The sequence below is a fragment of the Schistocerca piceifrons genome, chromosome 7 (assembly GCF_021461385.2).
Source record: "Schistocerca piceifrons isolate TAMUIC-IGC-003096 chromosome 7, iqSchPice1.1, whole genome shotgun sequence".
Classification (NCBI taxonomy): domain Eukaryota; kingdom Metazoa; phylum Arthropoda; class Insecta; order Orthoptera; family Acrididae; genus Schistocerca; species Schistocerca piceifrons.
Window position 1 is genome coordinate 258655185 of NC_060144.1, and position 20140 is coordinate 258675324.

At 40.6% G+C, this 20140-nt stretch overlaps 1 protein-coding gene across 1 annotated transcript in view; it reads right to left on the reverse strand.

Annotated features, from left to right (window-relative positions):
- Positions 1-20140, reverse strand: part of LOC124805611 — a 99231-nt gene that overhangs the window by 23102 nt on the left and 55989 nt on the right. The window contains exons 2-4 of the mRNA XM_047266177.1: positions 16903-17008; positions 8293-8477; positions 7303-7413 (exon numbers count right to left, since the gene is read on the reverse strand). Of these exons, the coding sequence (XP_047122133.1) occupies positions 7303-7413; positions 8293-8477; positions 16903-17008 (402 nt within the window). The remainder of the gene's footprint in view (positions 1-7302; positions 7414-8292; positions 8478-16902; positions 17009-20140) is intronic.

A 20140-nucleotide genomic window follows, 5' to 3' on the forward strand; every position in this document is an offset into this window, starting at 1 on the left:
AATATTATAATGAAATTAGGAGAGTACCTTTGAATAACTTTGTTTCTATTTATGTAACTTAAAGCAAAACTTGAGCAGATTCATGACTGTTGTCCTGCCAACAGAAGGAAAACACTACCCATCACAACATATCTTGCCCTTTCTATTGTACCATACTCTCTCCATCTCTCTCTCTCTCTCTCTCTCTATATATATATATATATATATATATATATATATATATATATATATATATATATATATATAATGGAAGGAAACATTCCACGTGGGAAAAATTATATATAAAAAAGAAAGATGAGGTGACTTACCGAACAAAAGCGCTGGCAGGTCGATAGACACACAAACAAACACAAACATACACACAAAATTCAAGCTTTCGCAACAAACTGTTGCCTCATCAGGAAAGATGGAAGGAGAGGGGAAGACGAAAGGAAGTGGGTTTTAAGGGAGAGGGTAAGGAGTCATTCCAATCCCGGGAGCGGAAAGACTTACCTTAGGGGGAAAAAAGGACAGGTATACACTCGCACACACGCACATATCCATCCACACATGCAGACACAAGCAGACACATGCTTGTGTCTGCATGTGTGGATGGATATGTGCGTGTGTGCGAGTGTATACCTGTCCTTTTTTCCCCCTAAGGTAAGTCTTTCCGCTCCCGGGATTGGAATGACTCCTTACCCTCTCCCTTAAAACCCACTTCCTTTCGTCTTCCCCTCTCCTTCCATCTTTCCTGATGAGGCAACAGTTTGTTGCGAAAGCTTGAATTTTGTGTGTATGTTTGTGTTTGTTTGTGTGTCTATCGACCTGCCAGCGCTTTTGTTCGGTAAGTCACCTCATCTTTCTTTTTTTTATATATATATATATATATATATATATATATATATATATATATATATATATATATATATATATATATATATATATAAAAATAGAGGGAAACAATCCACGTAGGAAAAATATATCTAAAAACAAAGATGATGTGACTTACCAAATGAAAGTGCTGGCAAGTCGACAGACACACAAACGAACACAAACATACACACAAAATTCAAGCTTTCGCAACAAACTGTTGCCTCATCAGGAAAGAGGGAAGAAGAGGGAAAGACGAAAGGATGTGGGTTTTAAGGGAGAGGGTAAGGAGTCATTCCAATCCCGGGAGCGGAAAGACTTACCTTAGGGGGGAAAAAAGGACGGGTATACACTTGCGCACACACACACATGTCCATCCACACATATACAGACACAAGCAGACATATTTAAAGACAAAGAGTTTGGGCAGAGATGTCAGTCGACGCGGAAGTGCAGAGGCAAAGATGTTGTTGAAAGACAGGTGAGGTATGAGTGGCGGCAACTTGAAATTAGCGGAGATTGAGGCCTGGTGGGTAATGGGAAGAGAGGATATACTGAAGAGCAAGTTCCCATCTCCGGAGTTCGAATAGGATGGTGTTGGTGGGAAGTATCCAGATAACCCGGACGGTGTAACACTGTGCCAAGATGTGCTGGCCGTGCACCAAGGCATGTTTAGCCACAGGGTGATCCTCATTACCAACAAACACTGTATGCCTGTGTCCATTCATGCGAATTGACAGTTTGTTGCTGGTCATTCCCACATAGAATGCATCACAGTGTAGGCAGGTCAGTTGGTAAATCACGTGGGTGCTTTCACACGTGGCTCTGCCTTTGATCGTGGACACCTTCCGGGTTACAGGACTGGAGTAGGTGGTGGTGGGAGGGTGCATGGGACAGGTTTTACACCGGGGCGCGGTTACAAGGATAGGAGCCAGGGGGTAGGGAAGGTGGTTTGGGGATTTCATAGGGATGAACTAACAGGTGAACTGGAAAGTAACTGGAGATCTGGTGTAAAAAAGGCGAAAAGGTGTTGGTTACAGCTGGGCTATGTTGGACTTGGGTTGGTAGACAATGATGTGCACAAAGGTTAGGTGGTTGTGTTGCCGCCAAAACACGTTAAAGGACGGAGAAATTCAGGAAAATTTCGAAAAAACTGCGTGTAATGTACTGAAAGTAGTGGTTTTGTTCACCTTTATCTCTCCCCACATATTTTTATTTTCATTTTCATTTCAGCCTCATGTTACACTTTCCACCTTCTGATACCATGTCACCCTCACAACATCCCCACAATGACCCCATTAAGTTTTATTTACATTCCCTCCGCAAACATGCCTTCGCCCTAGCCAGATTACACTCCCATATTCTATTTTCTCAGGCTTGTCTAACATTTGGCATTACCCCCAAAGGCCTCACACTTAAAGTTCCCATCTCTGGCTGCAACCCTTCTTTTCATCAGTCCCTATACCAGTTCCAAACTGAACAATCCATTGCCCTCACCCACCTAATCCTTCACCTACACATCAACTTAGCCAGTGAACACACCCGTCAACTCCTATCCTTAATTAAAGTCCTTAATCTTTCCTCTCCCACATCCACACCGGCTGTTCAGAGCATCCTCCTACAGGCCAACCGCAAATTAGAACAGCATGCCACCCTCCACCTCAAAAAACTATCCAATCTCCTGGTTTCCCACCTCCGGAAAGGCAACTCACTCACCCTGCACAACCTTTCCAGCAAACCTCAACCTCCTCTCATTGCATACAAACCCCGTCTCTCCCATCTACTCAATCTCCCACTTCCAGCTCCACTCCCTCCAAAACCTCAAAATTCCAATCAACACAATCTGGAACCACAACACCCTAATTCAGTAGTTAACCTTTCCTTCAAACCTCTCTCCCATACCGAAACCTCTGTCCTATCCAAAGGCCTCGCCTTCAGCCCCACTCCCAGATTCAACCAAACAGCCCTCGTCAAAGATTTACTGTCCTACTCTCGTACTCTCTGCTGGAAATATCACTTTGCCATGAAGAAAAATGATCCTAATCATACTCCTAATGATCCAACTCCCCAGGACACTATCCAAATTGAACCCTGCCTGGAACAGTTCCGTCCTCCGTCGCAGCGGGACCCACCTCCTCTTCCTCAAAATCACCCTCTCCAAACCTTCCAGGAATTTCTGACTTCCAGCCTTGCATCTCAATCCTTCTTAAAAAACCTTAATCCTACTCCCAACATCACCACTGCTGAAGCCCAGGCTATCCATGATCTGAAGGCTGACCGATCCATCGTCATTCTTCCGGCGGACAAGGGTTCTACAACCGTGACACTTGATCATCGGGAGTATGTGGCTGAGGGACTGCGTCAACTTTCAGACAACACCACATACAAAGTTTGCCAAGGTAATCCCATTCCCGATGTCCAGGTGGAGCTTCAAGGAATCCTCAGAACCTTAGGCTCCCTGCAAAACCTTTCACCTGACTGCATCAACCTCCTGACCCCACCGACACCCCGCACCCCTACCTTCTACCTTCTTCCTAAAATTCACAAACCCAATCATCCCGGCCGCCCCATTGTAGCTGGTTACCAAGCCCCCACAGAACGTATCTCTGCCTACGTAGATCAACACCTTCAACCCATTACATGCAGTCTCCCATCCTTCATCAAAGACACCAACCACTTTCTCGAACGCCTGGAATCCTTATCCAATCTGTTACCCCCGGAAACCATCCTTGTAACCATTGATGCCACATCCTTATACACAAATATTCCGCACGTCCAGGGCCTCGCTGCGATGGAGCATTTCCTTTCACGCCGATCACCTGCCACCCTACCTAAAACCTCTTTCCTCATCGCCTTAGCCAGCTTCATCCTGACCCACAACTTCTTCACTTTTGAAGGCCAGACATACCAACAATTAAAGGGAACAGCCAGGGGTACTAGGGTGGCCCCCTCGTACGCCAACCTATTCATGGGTCGCCTAGAGGAAGCCTTCTTGGTTACCCAGGCCTGCCAACCCAAAGTTTGGTACAGATTTATTGATGACATCTTCATGATCTGGACTCACAGTGAAGAAGAACTCCAGAATTTCCTCTCCAACCTCAACTCCTTTGGTTCCATCAGATTCACCTGGTCCTACTCCAAATCCCATGCCACTTTCCTTGACATTGACCTCCACCTGTCCAATGGCCAGCTTCACATGTCCATGCACATCAAACCCACCAACAAGCAACAGTACCTCCATTATGACAGCTGCCACCCATTCCACATCAAACGGTCCCTTCCCTACAGCCTAGGTCTTCATGGCAAACGAATCTGCTTCAGTCCGGAATCCCTGAACCAATACACCAACAACCTGACAACAGCTTTCGCATCCCGTAACTACCCTCCCGACCTGGTACAGAAGCAAATAACCAGAGCCACTTCCTCATCCCCTCAAACCCAGAACCTCCCACAGAAGAACCACAAAAGTGCCCCACTTGTGACAGGATACTTTCCGGGACTGGACCAGACTCTGAATGTGGCTCTCCAGCAGGGATACGACTTCCTCAAATCCTGCCCTGAAATGAGATCCATCCTTCATGAAATCCTCCCCACTCCACCGAGAGTGTCTTTCCGCCGTCCACCTAACCTTCGTAACCTGTTAGTTCATCCCTATGAAATCCCCAAACCACCTTCCCTACCCTCTGGCTCCTATCCTTGTAACCGCCCCTGGTGTAAAACCTGTCCCATGCACCCTCCCACCACCACCTACTCCAGTCCTGTAACTCGGAAGGTGTACACGATCAAAGGCAGAGCCACATGTGAAAGCACCCACGTGATTTACCAACTGACCTGCCTACACTGTGATGCATTCTATGTGGGAATGACCAGCAACAAACTGTCCATTCACATGAATGGACACAGGCAGACAGTGTTTGTTGGTAATGAGGATCACCCTGTGGCTAAACATGCCTTGGTGCACGGCCAGCACATCTTGGCACAGTGTTACACCGTCCAGGTTATCTGGATACTTCCCACCAACACCAACCTATCCGAACTCCGGAGATGGGAACTTGCTCTTCAATATATCCTCTCTTCCCGTTACCCACCAGGCCTCAATCTCCGCTAATTTAAAGTTGCCGCCACTCATACCTCACCTGTCATTCAACATCATCTTTGCCTCTGCACTTCCGCGTCGACTGACATCTCTGCCCAAACTCTTTGTCTTTAAATATGTCTACTTGTGTCTGTATATGTGTGGATGGATATGTGTGTGTGTGTGAGTGTATACCTGTCCTTTTTTCCCCCTAAGGTAAGTCTTTCTGCTCCCGGGATTGGAATGACTCCTTACCCTCTCCCTTAAAACCCACTTCCTTTCGTCTTTCCCTCTCCTTCCCTCTTTCCTGATGAGGCAACAGTTTGTTGCGAAAGCTTGAATTTTGTGTGTATGTATGTGTCTGTTTGTGTTTCTATCGACCTGCCAGCGCTTTCGCATAAAATAGAGGGAAATATTCCACGTGGGAAAAATATATCTAAAAACAAAGATGATGTGACTTACCGAACGAAAGCGCTGGCAGGTCGATACACACACAAACAAACACAAACATACACACAAAATCCAAGCTTTCGCAACAAACTGTTGCCTCATCAGGAAAGAGGGAAGGAGAGGGAAAGATGAAAGGATGTGGGTTTTAAGGGAGAGGGTAAGGAGTCATTCCAATCCAGGGAGCGGAAAGACTTACCTTAGGGGGAAAAAAGGACGGGTATACACTCACGCACACAAACATATCCATCCACACATATACAGACACAAATGTCTGCTTGTGTCTGTATATGTGTGTGTGTGTGCGAGTGTATACCCATCCTTTTTTCCCCCTAAGGTAAGTCTTTCTGCTCCCGGGATTGGAATGACTCCTTACCCTCTCCCTTAAAACCCATATCCTTTTGTCTTTCCCTCTGCTTCCCTCTTTCCTGATGAGACAACAGTTTGTTGCGAAAGCTTGAATTTTGTGTGTATGTTTGTGTTTGTTTGTTTGTGTGTCTATCGACCTGCCAGCGCTTTCGTTCGGTAAGTCACATCATCTTTGTTTTTAGATATATATTTTTTTTCCCTCCCTCCCCCCCCCCCTCTCTCTCTCTCTCTCTATCTTTCTCTCTCTCTATCTTTCTCTCTCTCTACCTAATTATCTCCCCTTTTTTCTTTTTATCCCATGCTGGAGCTACACTGAAGGGCCTAATATCATGTAGGCCCCAGTAAGCATGCAGAACTGCTGCAACACAATGTGGCATGGACTCAAGTAATGTCTGAAGTAGTGCTGGAGAAAATAGATGCCATGAATCATGCAGGGCTGTCCATAAAACCAGAAGAGTGCAAGGGGATGGAATCTCTTGTAAACAGCACATTGCAAGGCATCCGAGATATGCTCAATAATGTTCATGTCTCCTGTGTTTGGAGGCCAGCGGAAATGTTTAAACTCAGAAGAGCATCCCTGGAGCCACTCTGTAGCAATTCTAGATGTGTGAGCATTGTCCTGCTGGAATTGCTCAAGGCCATCAGAATGCACAATGAACATGAATGGATGCAGGTGATCAGACAATATGCTTACATACATGTCACCTGTCAGAGTCATATCTAGACATATGAGAGGTCCCATATCACTCCAACTGCACACGCCCCACACCGTTACAGAGCCTCCACCAGCTTGAACAGTCCCTTGCTGACGTGCATTCATGTGGTTGTCTCCATACCCATACATGTCCAGCTACTCAACACAACTTGAAGTGAAGCTCCTATGAGCAGACAACATGTTTCCAGTCATCAACACTTCTATGTCAGTGTTGACAGGCCCAGGTAAGATGCAAAGCTTTGTGTCATGCAGTCATCAAGGGTACATGAGTGGGCCTTCAGCTCTGAAAGCCCATATTGATGATATTTTGTTGAATGGTTAACTTACTGCCACTTTCTGATGGCCCAGCATTGAAATGTGCAGCAATTTGCAGAAGAGTTGCACTTCTGTCATGCTGAATGATTCCCTTCAGTCATCGTTGGTCTGTTCTTGCAGGATTTTTTTTCTGGATGCTGCGATGTTTGAGATTTGATGTTTTACCAGATTCCTGATATTCATGGTACACTTCAAAATCCCCACTTCAGCGCTACCTTGGAGATACTGTGTCCCATCACTCACATGCTGACTATAAAAGCATGTTCAAACTCCCTTAAATCTTGATAACCTGCCATTGTAACAACAGTAAATGGTCTAACAACTACACCAGACACTTGTTGTCAGATATAGGTGGTGCCAACCACAGCACCATATTCTGCCTGTTTATCTGTATTCGAATGCGCTTGCCTATACCAGTTTCTTTGGCACTTCAGTGTATATTTATATCAAGACAGATAACAGTCCCTTAAAGTCACTTATTTTACAGACTTCAAATAACAGTATGAATTGGATTTTATTTTATTCACACCTTCTCTTTAATTATACAGCTGCACTTGCATTTAAGGTGCCGTTCCACAGCAACAACTTCTTTACGGTGCTGCTGTAAAAATTTTCCACCTCTGAATTCTGTAATGTAGACCTGTAATGATAGAATATTTATATAGATTTTTATTTGTCAGTCATTACATATTTGCTGTAAAACAAACTCTTTGTGGGACAAGAGCTATGCAGCAGGCTCAGAATACAACAATTGTTTTATTTCTTTGCCACTTGTTTGTGATTAAATTTCAGAAAAAATCAAACAAGTATTCTGTATGTTGCAGTGGAGCAATACTGCATTTCAGAATTTGTTGTTAATTATTTGGCAACTTCAGTTGCGATACGATTTTTTTGGTACAAACTGTAAGCAAGTAAGATTCAGTCTAAGCTTTCATTTGCTGTAGGTTGTATCACACCTTTGTTTTTTATGTACTTTTCATTTCACTTGTGGATTATTATATATCAACTTGCATAGATAAGTTATAATCTTAAGTCTTGACATTCTTTTTAATTTTTTGCAAATTTTGAACAAGTTCTACCAATGTCCCATACTAAATTCTTTCAGTTTTATTCTAAGTGAGATGGGTGGAGATCACAAACCTCTGGTCACTTGATTTGTACTTGTTGACAAAGGCTGAATATTAAGCAGGTCCCATTTCATTACCCTCCAGGAGCTTATAGCTATTTGTGAATTTTTCATTAAAAGTCTTTTGCGTTATTAATTGTCTCAGTTAAAAAGCAGGTCAAGTCACTTGAAAACACAATGCATTCAAAATTTTACATTCTGGGCCACGTATTTTCCTTTTCTACATTTTTGTGACATCTAACAGGAATTTATAGTTTATGTTAAATGTCTTCCATCACATGTATTACTTCTTTGTGTACATAACAATATCTGATGCACCTGTGTCAATTTTGGTCTTATTTACTCACCACTATCTCATTATGGACAATTATAATTCAGTTAACTTTTTTTCACCTGAAAATTTACTATTTCACTGTCTGTTGGTTGGCAGCTGAGCAAGCTGTGTCTGCAACACCCTCCACATCTTTCAATCCGCGTACATGATGTGTGAACGACCTCAAATGGATTGTTATTCTGGTAGAGCTGCACTATCTGGAGCTCAGGTTCACACACTGCTAGTTTAGCATCCTGTATTGCCTCTGTAAAAAGAAAATTTATTCCTTAGCATGAATTAAATTCCAAAAATAGAAAACTTGCATAATGAGAGAGAGATAGCCTTAATACTACAGTAATTAAACATAAATCACTTATTATATTTGTACTCCCTAAATTTACATGATTTTATTAAGAAATCAATATTTTTAATATTTATATCAGGCTCGTCTGAACTGTGCCCCTGGGGCGCTAGCGCCCGTGGCCAGCGCCCCGGCGAATTTGTATGTTGCTGCAGTGGCCGAGCCGTGCCACTTAGCTGGCCGTGCAGACCACCCAAACACCAGCCGATAGATATACTTGTTTCCCCTTTTTCCCTTTGGGCAGAGGACGTCTCACAAATGCTTCAGCTACAGCTGATCGACCTACAATGCCATATCCACCTGAAGGGCCGCTTTCTTATGTGTAACTTCCTAAAACTAAGAACCATTCATTCCTTGGCGATAAAAATTTGACCAATTCCTAAAGTTAGCAGTCTCACGGAATATTGTACCAAGCCTAGACAAAATCGTTTCCTTGAAAAAGAAAAATGTGTAAAATGTTAATTGTCTTCTTTAACAATGTTGACTGAAAGAATAAAAGAGCTTTATAACCTTAATTCTATTTTAATAAGTTTTCAAACTTTGTCAGTTAAAATTATTATGTAAAAAACAGCAAACTAAGGATCCGATTTCTAAACTCTGAAAAGGGATACAAAAAATTGTAGCACGAAGTAAAACAAAAAATACTTACTTGTAACTACTAACAGTAAGAATGAGACTCTATATCCCTTACATAAAATTAATTCTGAAATAGAATATTTTGTTTACGTTAGATCTGATCATGGGACAGTCCAGCGCAGAGCAGTGCTGTGCGGACTCAGTCTCAGTCTCGGTCTCTCTCTCTCTCTCTCTCTCTCTCTCTCTCTCTCTCTCTCTCTCTCTCTCTCTCTCCTATGGCGACACTAGCGACACACGGTCGCAGACGGGGCGCTGAACTACACTGTCGCCTGATTTATATAGACAACTGTCACTTCATTATGTATCACCAATACATAATTCTAATCTAATTTTAAAAATCAAACAGTATGCAGATGTTTATTATTAATTCAATTCAGTTCAATTTATTAGCGTCCTTGTAGTACATCATCGAAATGATATAGGACTTGTCAACAAACATTACAATTTAAAATACATATACATGAAAATTTGTAATTGAATTTACATGTCACTTAGACATTACAATTTTAATAGAACTTTTAGAACATTAACATAAAAATACACAAGTAGGATAACAATGTACAAAAAAAAAAAAAAAAAATGTGATTCTCACATCAAAGATTATTTACATTCTTACATTAACAGTTTCACACTTTCATAGAAACAGCAAGTATTTAAATGTGAGCAATTACACATATTTAGTATGTCAGGGAAATATTAACTGCGCTTTTATTGTCAACGATTCACAAACTCTTCAATACTGTAAAAACTATTGCTCAATAACATGTTTTTTAATTCTCTTTTAAATATGTACAGTTTTGGTATTATTTTTAGTTCTTTGGGGAGAGCACTGTAGAGGATTTTGGGTTGGTATAGTACACTTTTGTGATACATAGCTGTTTTATGAATTTCTCTGTGGAAATCATTCCTATTCCTTGTTTTGTAGTTGTGAAATTCTCTGTTTAATGTAGAAAATTCCTCGTGTTCTTTTAAGAAACATATGTTTTCATATATGTATAAAGATGGTAGTGTCATGATTTTTAATTCTTTGAAAGCTTGCCTACAAGAGTCTCTATATCCTATACCTTTTATTATTCTGACTGCCTTCTTTTGTAGTCTAAATGAGTGTTTTGTTAGACTGATGTTCCCCCAAAACTGTACGCCGTATCTTAATAAACTGTGCATGAATGAGAAATAAACACATAACACTGTTTTAATATTACATGAGCTTTTAAGCGTTCTAAGTATATAACATGTTTGACTTAATTTTTTGTTCAATGATATTACATGCTTTTCCCATCTTAAGTGTTCATCAAACCATACTCCCAAGAATTTAGTGTATGATGCTTGTTCAATCTTACACTTACCCAGTTCTACTGTAAGGTTAGTTTTTATTTTATTTGTAATATGTCTGAAGTTGATTCACGTTGTTTTTTTGGCATTCGCAATGAGTCTGTTTTCATTAAACCATCTGTCTGCTTTGTCTGTTGCTAATGTGACTTTTTCCTGTAAGTCAGCTTCACTATTTGCTTTAACAAACAAACTTGTATCATCAGCAAACAGTACTGCCTCTGCTTCAGATAGATGACTTGGTAGGTCATTGATAAATATTAAAAACAGTAATGGCCCTAATACAGATCCCTGGGGTACTCCATACAAAACTCTCTCGAATCTTGATGAATATGTCCTATCTGCCTGGTTTATCTCCACCTTCTGATACCTGTCTGACATATGATTCAAACCATTTGTGTGCAACTCCACGTATCCCATAGGCATATAACTTCCTAAGCACTAACTTATGGTCGATGACATCAAAGGCCTTTGATAAGTGTAAAAACAGTCCACAATTTAATTCCTTTCTGTTTATGGAATTTAGAACAAGTTGCAAAAAATTGAAGATAGCTGTTTCAGTTGATTTATTTTTACGGAAACCATTTTGCGCATTAACCGATATTCTATTCTTAATAATTATTGTGATCTCCCTGATAATTGTCATGAACCTCGAATGTGCCATCTATCAGATGATGTAATACTGTACTAGTTTTGAAGAAACATTGCTACTGATTTTTTTCAGCAAGAGACTCATATGAACACAAATTGGTACCTATAAGGAGATGGTATCTGTTCTTTCGGACAGGTCCGAAAGAACAGATACCATCTTCATATAGTTAAGGCTAACTGCCCATTGACCTTCTTCTTCTGTGCTGGATGCATACGCATTGCCCGAACTCTTATGGGACTCGGTAAGATTGTCTGCCTCAAGTAAAGAGTGTAGTGGGCAGGGGCACTACGAATGTAGTGTGTGGACATTAAGTTGCGAATGTAAGTCTCACAGAGAGCATACAAGGGATAAATCTCTGCAGTCACCCTATCCTAGGTTCAAGTCCCAGTTGGGGCACACAGTTTCAACTGCCCCTGTTGATGTATATCAACGCCTGTCAACAGCTTAGGGTCTTGATTTAATTATCATTTCAAATGGATATCAGTTGAACCAGATTGTTACGTTAAAATTCAGAGAAGGCCAGAAATTTGAAAGCTGAGAAAACAATGTTTACATGGTCTTAAAGAAACAAGACTCAAAGTTGGATTCTCTAAAGTAGAGGATAAGCTTTCAGAAAGTGAGCCTAAGCTTCCATTTTACCATACAGGTAAGAAATTCCCCACAGTATGTGTACAAGAATGCAAAGAAACTTATAAACAGTACCCAGTGAGTGTCTCTTAGTAGGTATGAAAGAGGCAAGGAGACATAGAGAACTATGCTACATTCTTGCTAATCTGGACCTCAGCAGTCCGGTCTGTCTGTAATATGGCGCAAGCCTCTAGTCCCTCAAGCAGAAATGATGCATGCAGTAATGAATTCTCATGTGCAAAAATGTTGTTAGTTAATTATAATCTTAAATAATGCAATACCTGTTTGAAATTGTGTCTTTTGTAGCAGTTCAGTATCATGGCTTCTAAACCTATTATGCTAGACCTAAAGCCGAAACTGGAGACAAGTATAACTGATTTTCTTTGCAGAAAGCCATTACTGCTGTGTACAATAATAAAACTGTAAAGCAATGTGTATCACAGGGCTCAGTATTGGGACCTCTACTTTTTCTCCTGTATATTAATGACTTGAGCCTGAATGTAGATGCACACAAAATAATAATATTTGCTGATGACACAACTGTATTCCTCAAAGGGGAGAACACAGAGGCTGTGCAAAAAACTGGGAACAGATTAACCATCAACACCAAAAAGACAGCTTCCATGAACTTTCACACAACACAAAATGCAAATTCCTCTCAGCCACTTGTCACTGTAAATAACCAGCCAATAGATACTGACACTGTTTTTAAATTCCTGGGCGTGTGGGTTCAAGATAACCTGAAATGGAATACACATACAGGAAAGGTAAATGCCAGTACTGGCTGTTATGCATTGAGTGTACTGAAATCATGTGCTAGCCTGAAAACAGTAACCAGCACATACTGTGCTTACATACAAGCCCACCTAAAATATGGTGTGATATTCTGAGCAAATTCTCCAACTGCCCTGAGCACATTCAAAATCCAGAAGAGAGCAATGGCAGTAACGGCCAAATAACAATAAAATTATTATTATTAATATCAAAGGAACAGAACACTTGGAGTACAATACCGCACCCATCACCAAGTACTGTATGTTGTAACATTGTGCAGCCACAGTGTCAGAGCTAAAAACCAACCAAGTTTTATTCTGCTTCCACAAGGAGAGATTCACAATAACACGAAGTATAGAACACTAGTTATAGAACACATTAATATACAGCCTCCTGGGTGAACATACTGTAAGAAAGTCAATATAAGTGTTGCACAGGTTCCAACACAATGGGATTATATTGGGTTGTTGTGCCAATGGCACAGCACTTGCTGTGCTGTCTGTTCAGGTTGTGTGGCGATCTCTCTATGCTTGCAGTGGAGGCATTTCCACTGCATGCTGTTTGATTATGCATGCTCACACTATAGGCCAACAACAGAAAGAATTACCTACAAATATTTTAAACACTGTGACTGAAATAAAACTTGAAGCATAGAGTAGTTCCTATACAAACTGATGAAATAATCTGAAAAGAAATATTGTTAATAATTATAAAGTTTATAGCCCATGCAATCTGCTGCAATTACTTACTGTCAGAGCAGTGACAACACAATTTGTACTACTTGCGATGGTTTGCCTTCTTTAATTCTTTGTTTGTTGTCCTCGGTGTCAACATACAGTGTTGCTACACTGACTGAAAAATGGATTGTGGAAGTACAACACTGACTACTTTAAATGATGTAGCCAACAGGTGCACATTTGCATTTCACAGTACTTTACTTTCACTGTTCACAAGCCCCCCAGTAATACACAGTAACATGTGGCCAGTCCACTATTGTTTTAACTTTCCATAAGACTCATTAATAGTTTGCAGGCAAACCTCCACATACTGCTGCAATAGTTTACTATTGAACATCTACGAGCAGTAAAAACCTAACCACAAAGTTCACAATTCTTGAAGAATAGAAAGGTATGTATGGGGCAGACACTGTCATTGTTTTAACACATGGCCTAATTGTGTTACACTTATTTCACGGATGCATTGTTGTTGATCTAACCAATACAGGTCCCTCGTCTGAAACTCGGCCATGGACTGACTGTCTCAGGACGAAAAATTGGGCCGTTATATATCCTCACAATAATAGGTACTGAACCTACGCATTGTTTGAAGTTAAATTTACAGAAATTACAATTAAAACTTAACTCATTAAATTAACTGAATACATCAAAAGATTCCATCTTTTTAACAGTTTCTTCTACTACAAGGGTTAAGCCAAATTATTTGTTTAAATGGTGAAGTTAACAGCTATAGTTACACAAACAATACTTTTGACAAAACTGTTAATTACTTTGGAATTCATTAAGGGCTGGCTTTGCTAACATGTTTTCGAATAGAGCCAAATAAACACTTAAGAATGATAGTGTTTCATCTTTCAAACGTTTATAATTTATATTTGTTTATAAGTCAACAATAGAATTTAAGTTACAAAACAATTACTGATTTTGCCCTATAGTGAAAGATACTAACCAGGAATAGTCAAAATAAATTAGAAAATTGTTGTGACTCGCCAGTCATTCAAAGCGCCGCCGCGCAATTACGTGCGTCCTCTACGTGCAGCGCTGTCTGCCAGCCATGCAGCAGCTGCACCACCTAAGCGGCCAGCTGAGCAGCGGCCGCTAGACTGGGACTCAGTGCTCATTTGAATGCTAACGTGTACACATGTCTTGCTTGTCAACTTACTCTGTGACTTATATGTGTTGTGTCGTTCTGAAATATATGTGTTAAACTTGACGTTATAACAATTGGCGACGAGGATGGGATTTTTCCTTTTCACCGTTGACCCACAGGTTTCCATGGCTACTGTCGAGCAACTATTGCAAAATCTCCTTCAACAGCAAATGCTTCTAACAGCGGCGATTCGCAATTTCATTGTGGCGTCAAATGCGGGGTGTTTCTTGCCGTTGGCTATACCTCCTTTTCCTCCTTACGACGAGGCGGCGGAAGACTGGTCTGATTATGAAAAACGTCTTCGACAGCACTTCTTGGCATTTCATGTCATGGATGAACAACCTTATAAGTCTCTGTTCCTTTCCTGGATCTCACCTCAAATGTATCGGTTGTTGTCGCAATTGGCTCCTTGTAATTGACACCTACTGTAACTTTCCTTTCATTGTCCGTTGCACGTCGCCTACCACCGCGGCAACCACCAGTGCTCTCGCCCGCATTTTTTCTTTGGAAGGCCTCCCCTCTACTCTTGTTACTGATAATGGTCCGCAATTAGCCTCTTCCGAATTTGCAGATTTTTCTGCTCGTCACAGCGTTATGCGTGTCACGGCCCCGCCGTTCCATCCACAATCTAACGGTGAGGCTGAATGACTGGTCCGCACATTTAAGGCTCAGATGCGGAAACTTCTGACTTCTTCTGCTGCTGATGATGCACTTCTCCAGTTTCTGGCGTCTTACCGTTTCACCCCCATGGGCGACCACAGCCTGGCTGAGCTCTTACATGGCCGACAGCCCCGCACGCTACTTCATCTTCGGTGGCCTTCCACCTCACAGCCACAGGTGCCTCCACTTGGCCAGTTCACTGCCGACAACCTTGTCTGGGTACAGGGATATGGCAGGCGGCCGAATTAGAGCCCGGGCCACATCTTACGACACCGTGGCTGACGCCTGTATGAAATCCAGACGGACACAGGTGTTGCAGTGCGTCATTCGGACCAGCTTCGGCCTCGTGTGCCGGCAACGCCTGTTCTGAATGCCGCTACACCACCTTTGGCTCTACCTGATGCTCAGGATCTTGGCATCTCTCAATACTCACAATGCAGCCCTCTCACCATCATCGCGATGCCAGCACAAGAACGGACGCCACCAGGAGAAGTGCCCATGCAGGAACCGGATGACCATCCTCTGTCAGAGCAAATCTACTCGCCTCCTCCTCCAACAGACGCCGACACATCGCCCATATCTCCTGTCATATCAACTGGACTTGCCGCAACGGGCAGATTGGTGCATGGGGCCCCAGCAGATTTGACCCCTACATCTCCTGTCATCTCGACCCGTTATCATCGGGGACACTTCCGTCCGTACAGGAAGCCTGCTCCTCGAGACTTTACGGCGAGTCAAACAATGCCTATGGACGTTAGCCATCTCCACGACACCTCTATCAAGACCAGTGCACCAATTTCAAAGGGGGGAAAAGTGTTGTGACTCGACGATCATTCAAAGCGCCGCCGTGCTATTACGCACGTCCTCTATGTGCGGCGCTGTCTGCCAGCCATGCAGCAGCTGCGCCACCTAAGCGGCCAGCCGAGCAGCGGCTGCTAGACTGGGACTCAGTGCTCATTCGAATGCTAACGTGTACACATGTCTTGCTTGTCAACTTACTCTGTGACTTATATGTGTTGTGTCGTTCTGAAATATATGTGTTAAACTTGACGTTATAACAAAAATCAATTACATACCTAACACCAAGCACAAAATTAGATCTGGTGTTATATTCTTTAAAACTGAGGGCCAACCTTTCTCTTTTATCAAAATGCAGATTATACTCAAGTATGTTAATGGTAACTAGTTTAAAGTGAAAAAATGAATTTTTAGGAGGCAGACAGGAAAACAAGAGGGGAAGAAAAAATATCCCAGCTTGCTTTGTCACATAGTGAAATGAATGTTAAAACGTTTTCATTTTGGTGCTTCAGATTTATTTTATCTTGGGCAGTACCAAGTAACTTTCCTTGTCCACTGAGATTAATGTAACATTGTGCAACAATTCTAAATGGAGGAAAATGTTACTGCATGATTCTGATTATTAGCTGGACTATTGATTCTAAGACTTTTATATATTAACATCCAGAAAGACACTCTAGTAGGGTCTAATGTTGTTTGTAATCATGTAATAAACATGACCAGATCATGTACTTGATGACCAGCTTAAATGCACAACAATGAGGCAATTTGCATGAAATATATGACAATAACAGAAGTTACAAGGATCTAAGGAGAGAAGAGAAAGCAGCATTCAACGTTCAGCTGTGGTGAAAAAAAGTTTAAGAAGGTGGTATTGTCATGCATCTTTTACCTCACAGAAAAAGTGTTAATAACAATGTAATAAAAAAATCTATCACTTTTTGAAACATTTTGCATTTTACTCACTTGCAACTTTGTCATCTTCTGAAATTGATTTTCTCTCAACCAAAGGCTTGGGGAGCTCTGTGACATTTTCAATTTCACTCATCCTCCTCCTGAAGCCGAAAAGCGTCTGTAAGAAAACAAACATAAAATTGGTCTTATATCTATTCAGTTTCAGCAATATGAAATGGATAGGGGGTGGGGGAGCGGAGGGGGGGGGGGGGGGGAGATGATCCTATAATCAGGGAACCATTTATTTTCCATCTACTCATATGTTTATAGTAAAGTAGCAAGTTCATCATTTTTTCTTATTCAGAGCAAGTTTATTTTGATGGAGCAAAATCAGATTACTTGTATCAGTCACGCAGGGCCAGATACTGTTGCTAACTGTGGGGTGAAATGGAAAACTGAGTCCTATGAAGGCCATGTAATCTTGGTGTAACATGTCAAGCCAAGGTGGTGCTGTTTGCCAATCGCAAGTTCAGGAGTTCACTAAATATTATGAATAGTACTGATAAAAAGTGTTATGTTTGCAAAAAATTGTATCATTTACTGAGATAATGGGTGTCTTACATGCTGTGTGTCAAAAGTGACTGAAAAATGCAAGGAGAAAACTGTAAGACCCATCAATAACGTGGGAAGCAGAGCTTGTCCTTCTTACTATGAATACATGCAAGAAACATGAGAAAACTTTTGTTCATGTAAAAAAAAAAAAAGTGTGATGAAGGGTATTACGTGGTTCAAATGCAAGACAGGGTACCACAGTAGTGGTGTAAGCACTAACCCCAAACAGAAAACCAGGTATGTGCCAAATGTGATGACTTATATCAATAATTAACAAACATAGATTGCATGTTTTAATTGATGACATCATCTATTTAAAACAAAAAAGAATATTATTTAAGCAACGAAATGATAGTGGTGTAAAACTGTATGCTTTGTGTAACAAAACAAGTGAACAAAGGAAGTAAGTGGACAGTATATCACAGATTCTAATGGACACCTGGAGTCACGAAAATAAAAGCTTTATCAGCAGTATTTGTGGAAAGTGCAAGAAAACAACAAAAAGCAGCATGACCCGTATCAAGTGTGAAGCAAAGTTGCTCTTTCGATGTGGAAAGGTAGATTCATCACTGAGAGTGGACAGAAACTTTGTGATGGAATGGAAATGTGATACACATAGAAATATATCAAGCAACAGGCCTAATATTCCTTCAAGAAACCAAAATTAGGTGCTTATTTTGCCAGTGATAAAAGTACTTCTCCAAAATCTAATGAAGGGACATCACCAAGAAATGCTGCAGTACAAAATGCTCACAAGTGTCAATGAGTCTCTGAAAAATCATATTGCTTGAAGACACATCTAAATGAAGTTAAACAGATACCGTATGCCACAGCGAAGAGTTCTCATTGTTTATGGGCACATGAGTTTTGCTGATAGCTATGGACATGGAATGGCCTCACATATTAATGAAGCATCAACTGTGAGATCCATGAGTTTTATTAAGGCTGGGGCCTCCCTCTCAGAAATAAGTACGCATATACACTCAGAAGAAACTGCTAAGTTGTCATCAAACAATTCGTAGCCCTGGTTGGTGCCTCTAATGATATATACATAAAAATGAAACACTCATAGCGTACTAGGAATTAAAGAAGTGGCTGGGTCATCTGACTCATACAAACGTTCTGTTTGTGAACATTCCTCTCCATAATGACCTACCATGCTAGTCCTGCATAAACAAGGAATTAATTATGCTAATGAACATTAGCCAAGTGCATGTAAACATTTTAAAAATGTCAGAACTGTAGACATCAGTGTGGATGTGTCCCAGATTCCACACTATACACTCCATTGGAATGGTCTTGGAAAGCAGCTTGTGTCGCAGTAAGTACTTTAAGAAACTAAAAAGATCCATCTTATATCCTATTACAACTAAGACAATGTTAGGCTACCAAAAATACTCTGATGACAAAAACTTTTCAGGATGGAAACTCCACTGGCCAGCCAAGCATATGAAAACAACATGGCAAGTAATTGCAAGCAGAAAAATCATCAACCAAAACCAGTGCATTCATACAAAAGATCAAAATTTTGTATTTTATTTCAGAATATGCAAAGCTTAAGGAACAGAAGTTTAGAACTACAAATATTTTAGAAAGCCTCACAGGAATTATAGATTTGCTTTGTATTTCTGAGCATTGGGTTAAAGATGGTAAAGCTGCCTATTTTTACTTTACAGGCTTTCAGGTGGTTAATCAATTTTGTAGAACTAACAAAAAGTGAGGTGGCTGTCTAATACTTTCTAGAGATAATGTAGAATGTATTCCATTACTTAAAACCAAGTGTATGAATTGTGAAAAGTATTTTGAACATGTCACTGTAGATATTAAATCTCTTAAGATTTTAGTTACATGCTTCTACAGACCACCTGATGGTAACATAACAATTTTCACCTCCAAACTCAACATGCTACTACAACACTAAAGTTCAAAATACCACAATATTATTTTCTGTGGAGATTTTAATATTGATTCTTAATACAACCCACTGCTTCCCAAAAAATAGTCAAAATGTTTGCAATGCTATAACATAATAAATATAAACAACAAACCTACAACAACAACTAATTTACTGCTAACAGGCGATGTGCTCACATACTAGAAGACAATATCACTAATGGTAAATCAGATCACTATTTCTTTCTACTGAGTATGACCACACAAGATAAAAATAAGCAGACAGAAGCTTTCCAACACACATATGAAAGACCAACTGGCAACAAAAGCAATGTAGCATATCTCACACATCTCCTCCATAAAGTTGACTGGAAGGATGTCTATTGTGATAGCAATATTGACAGTAAGATTCAAGAATTTATGAGTGTTTTGCAACACTGCTATGAAGTGGCATTCCACATCAAAGTTGTAGCTCAACAATAGACATGCAGAATGTCTAATAATAAATGGCTAAATCAGGAATATAAACCTCTTTCTGAAATAAGAGATTGCTATATGCCTACAGTAAAACTGCAGACAGCAAATTATTCCATAACTATTTCAAACAGTATAAAATTGTTCTAAACAAGGCAATTCATGAAGCAAAGAAAATGTATAATTGGCAGTTCATCATTAACTTGTAATAAATCAAAAGATATGTGGAAACTGATTAACAAAACAGTTGGCAAAAAAGGCATGACACTCATTAACATGCATTAAAAATGAAGATGGTGTTATCACTGACAATAAACAGTTATGTGAAATA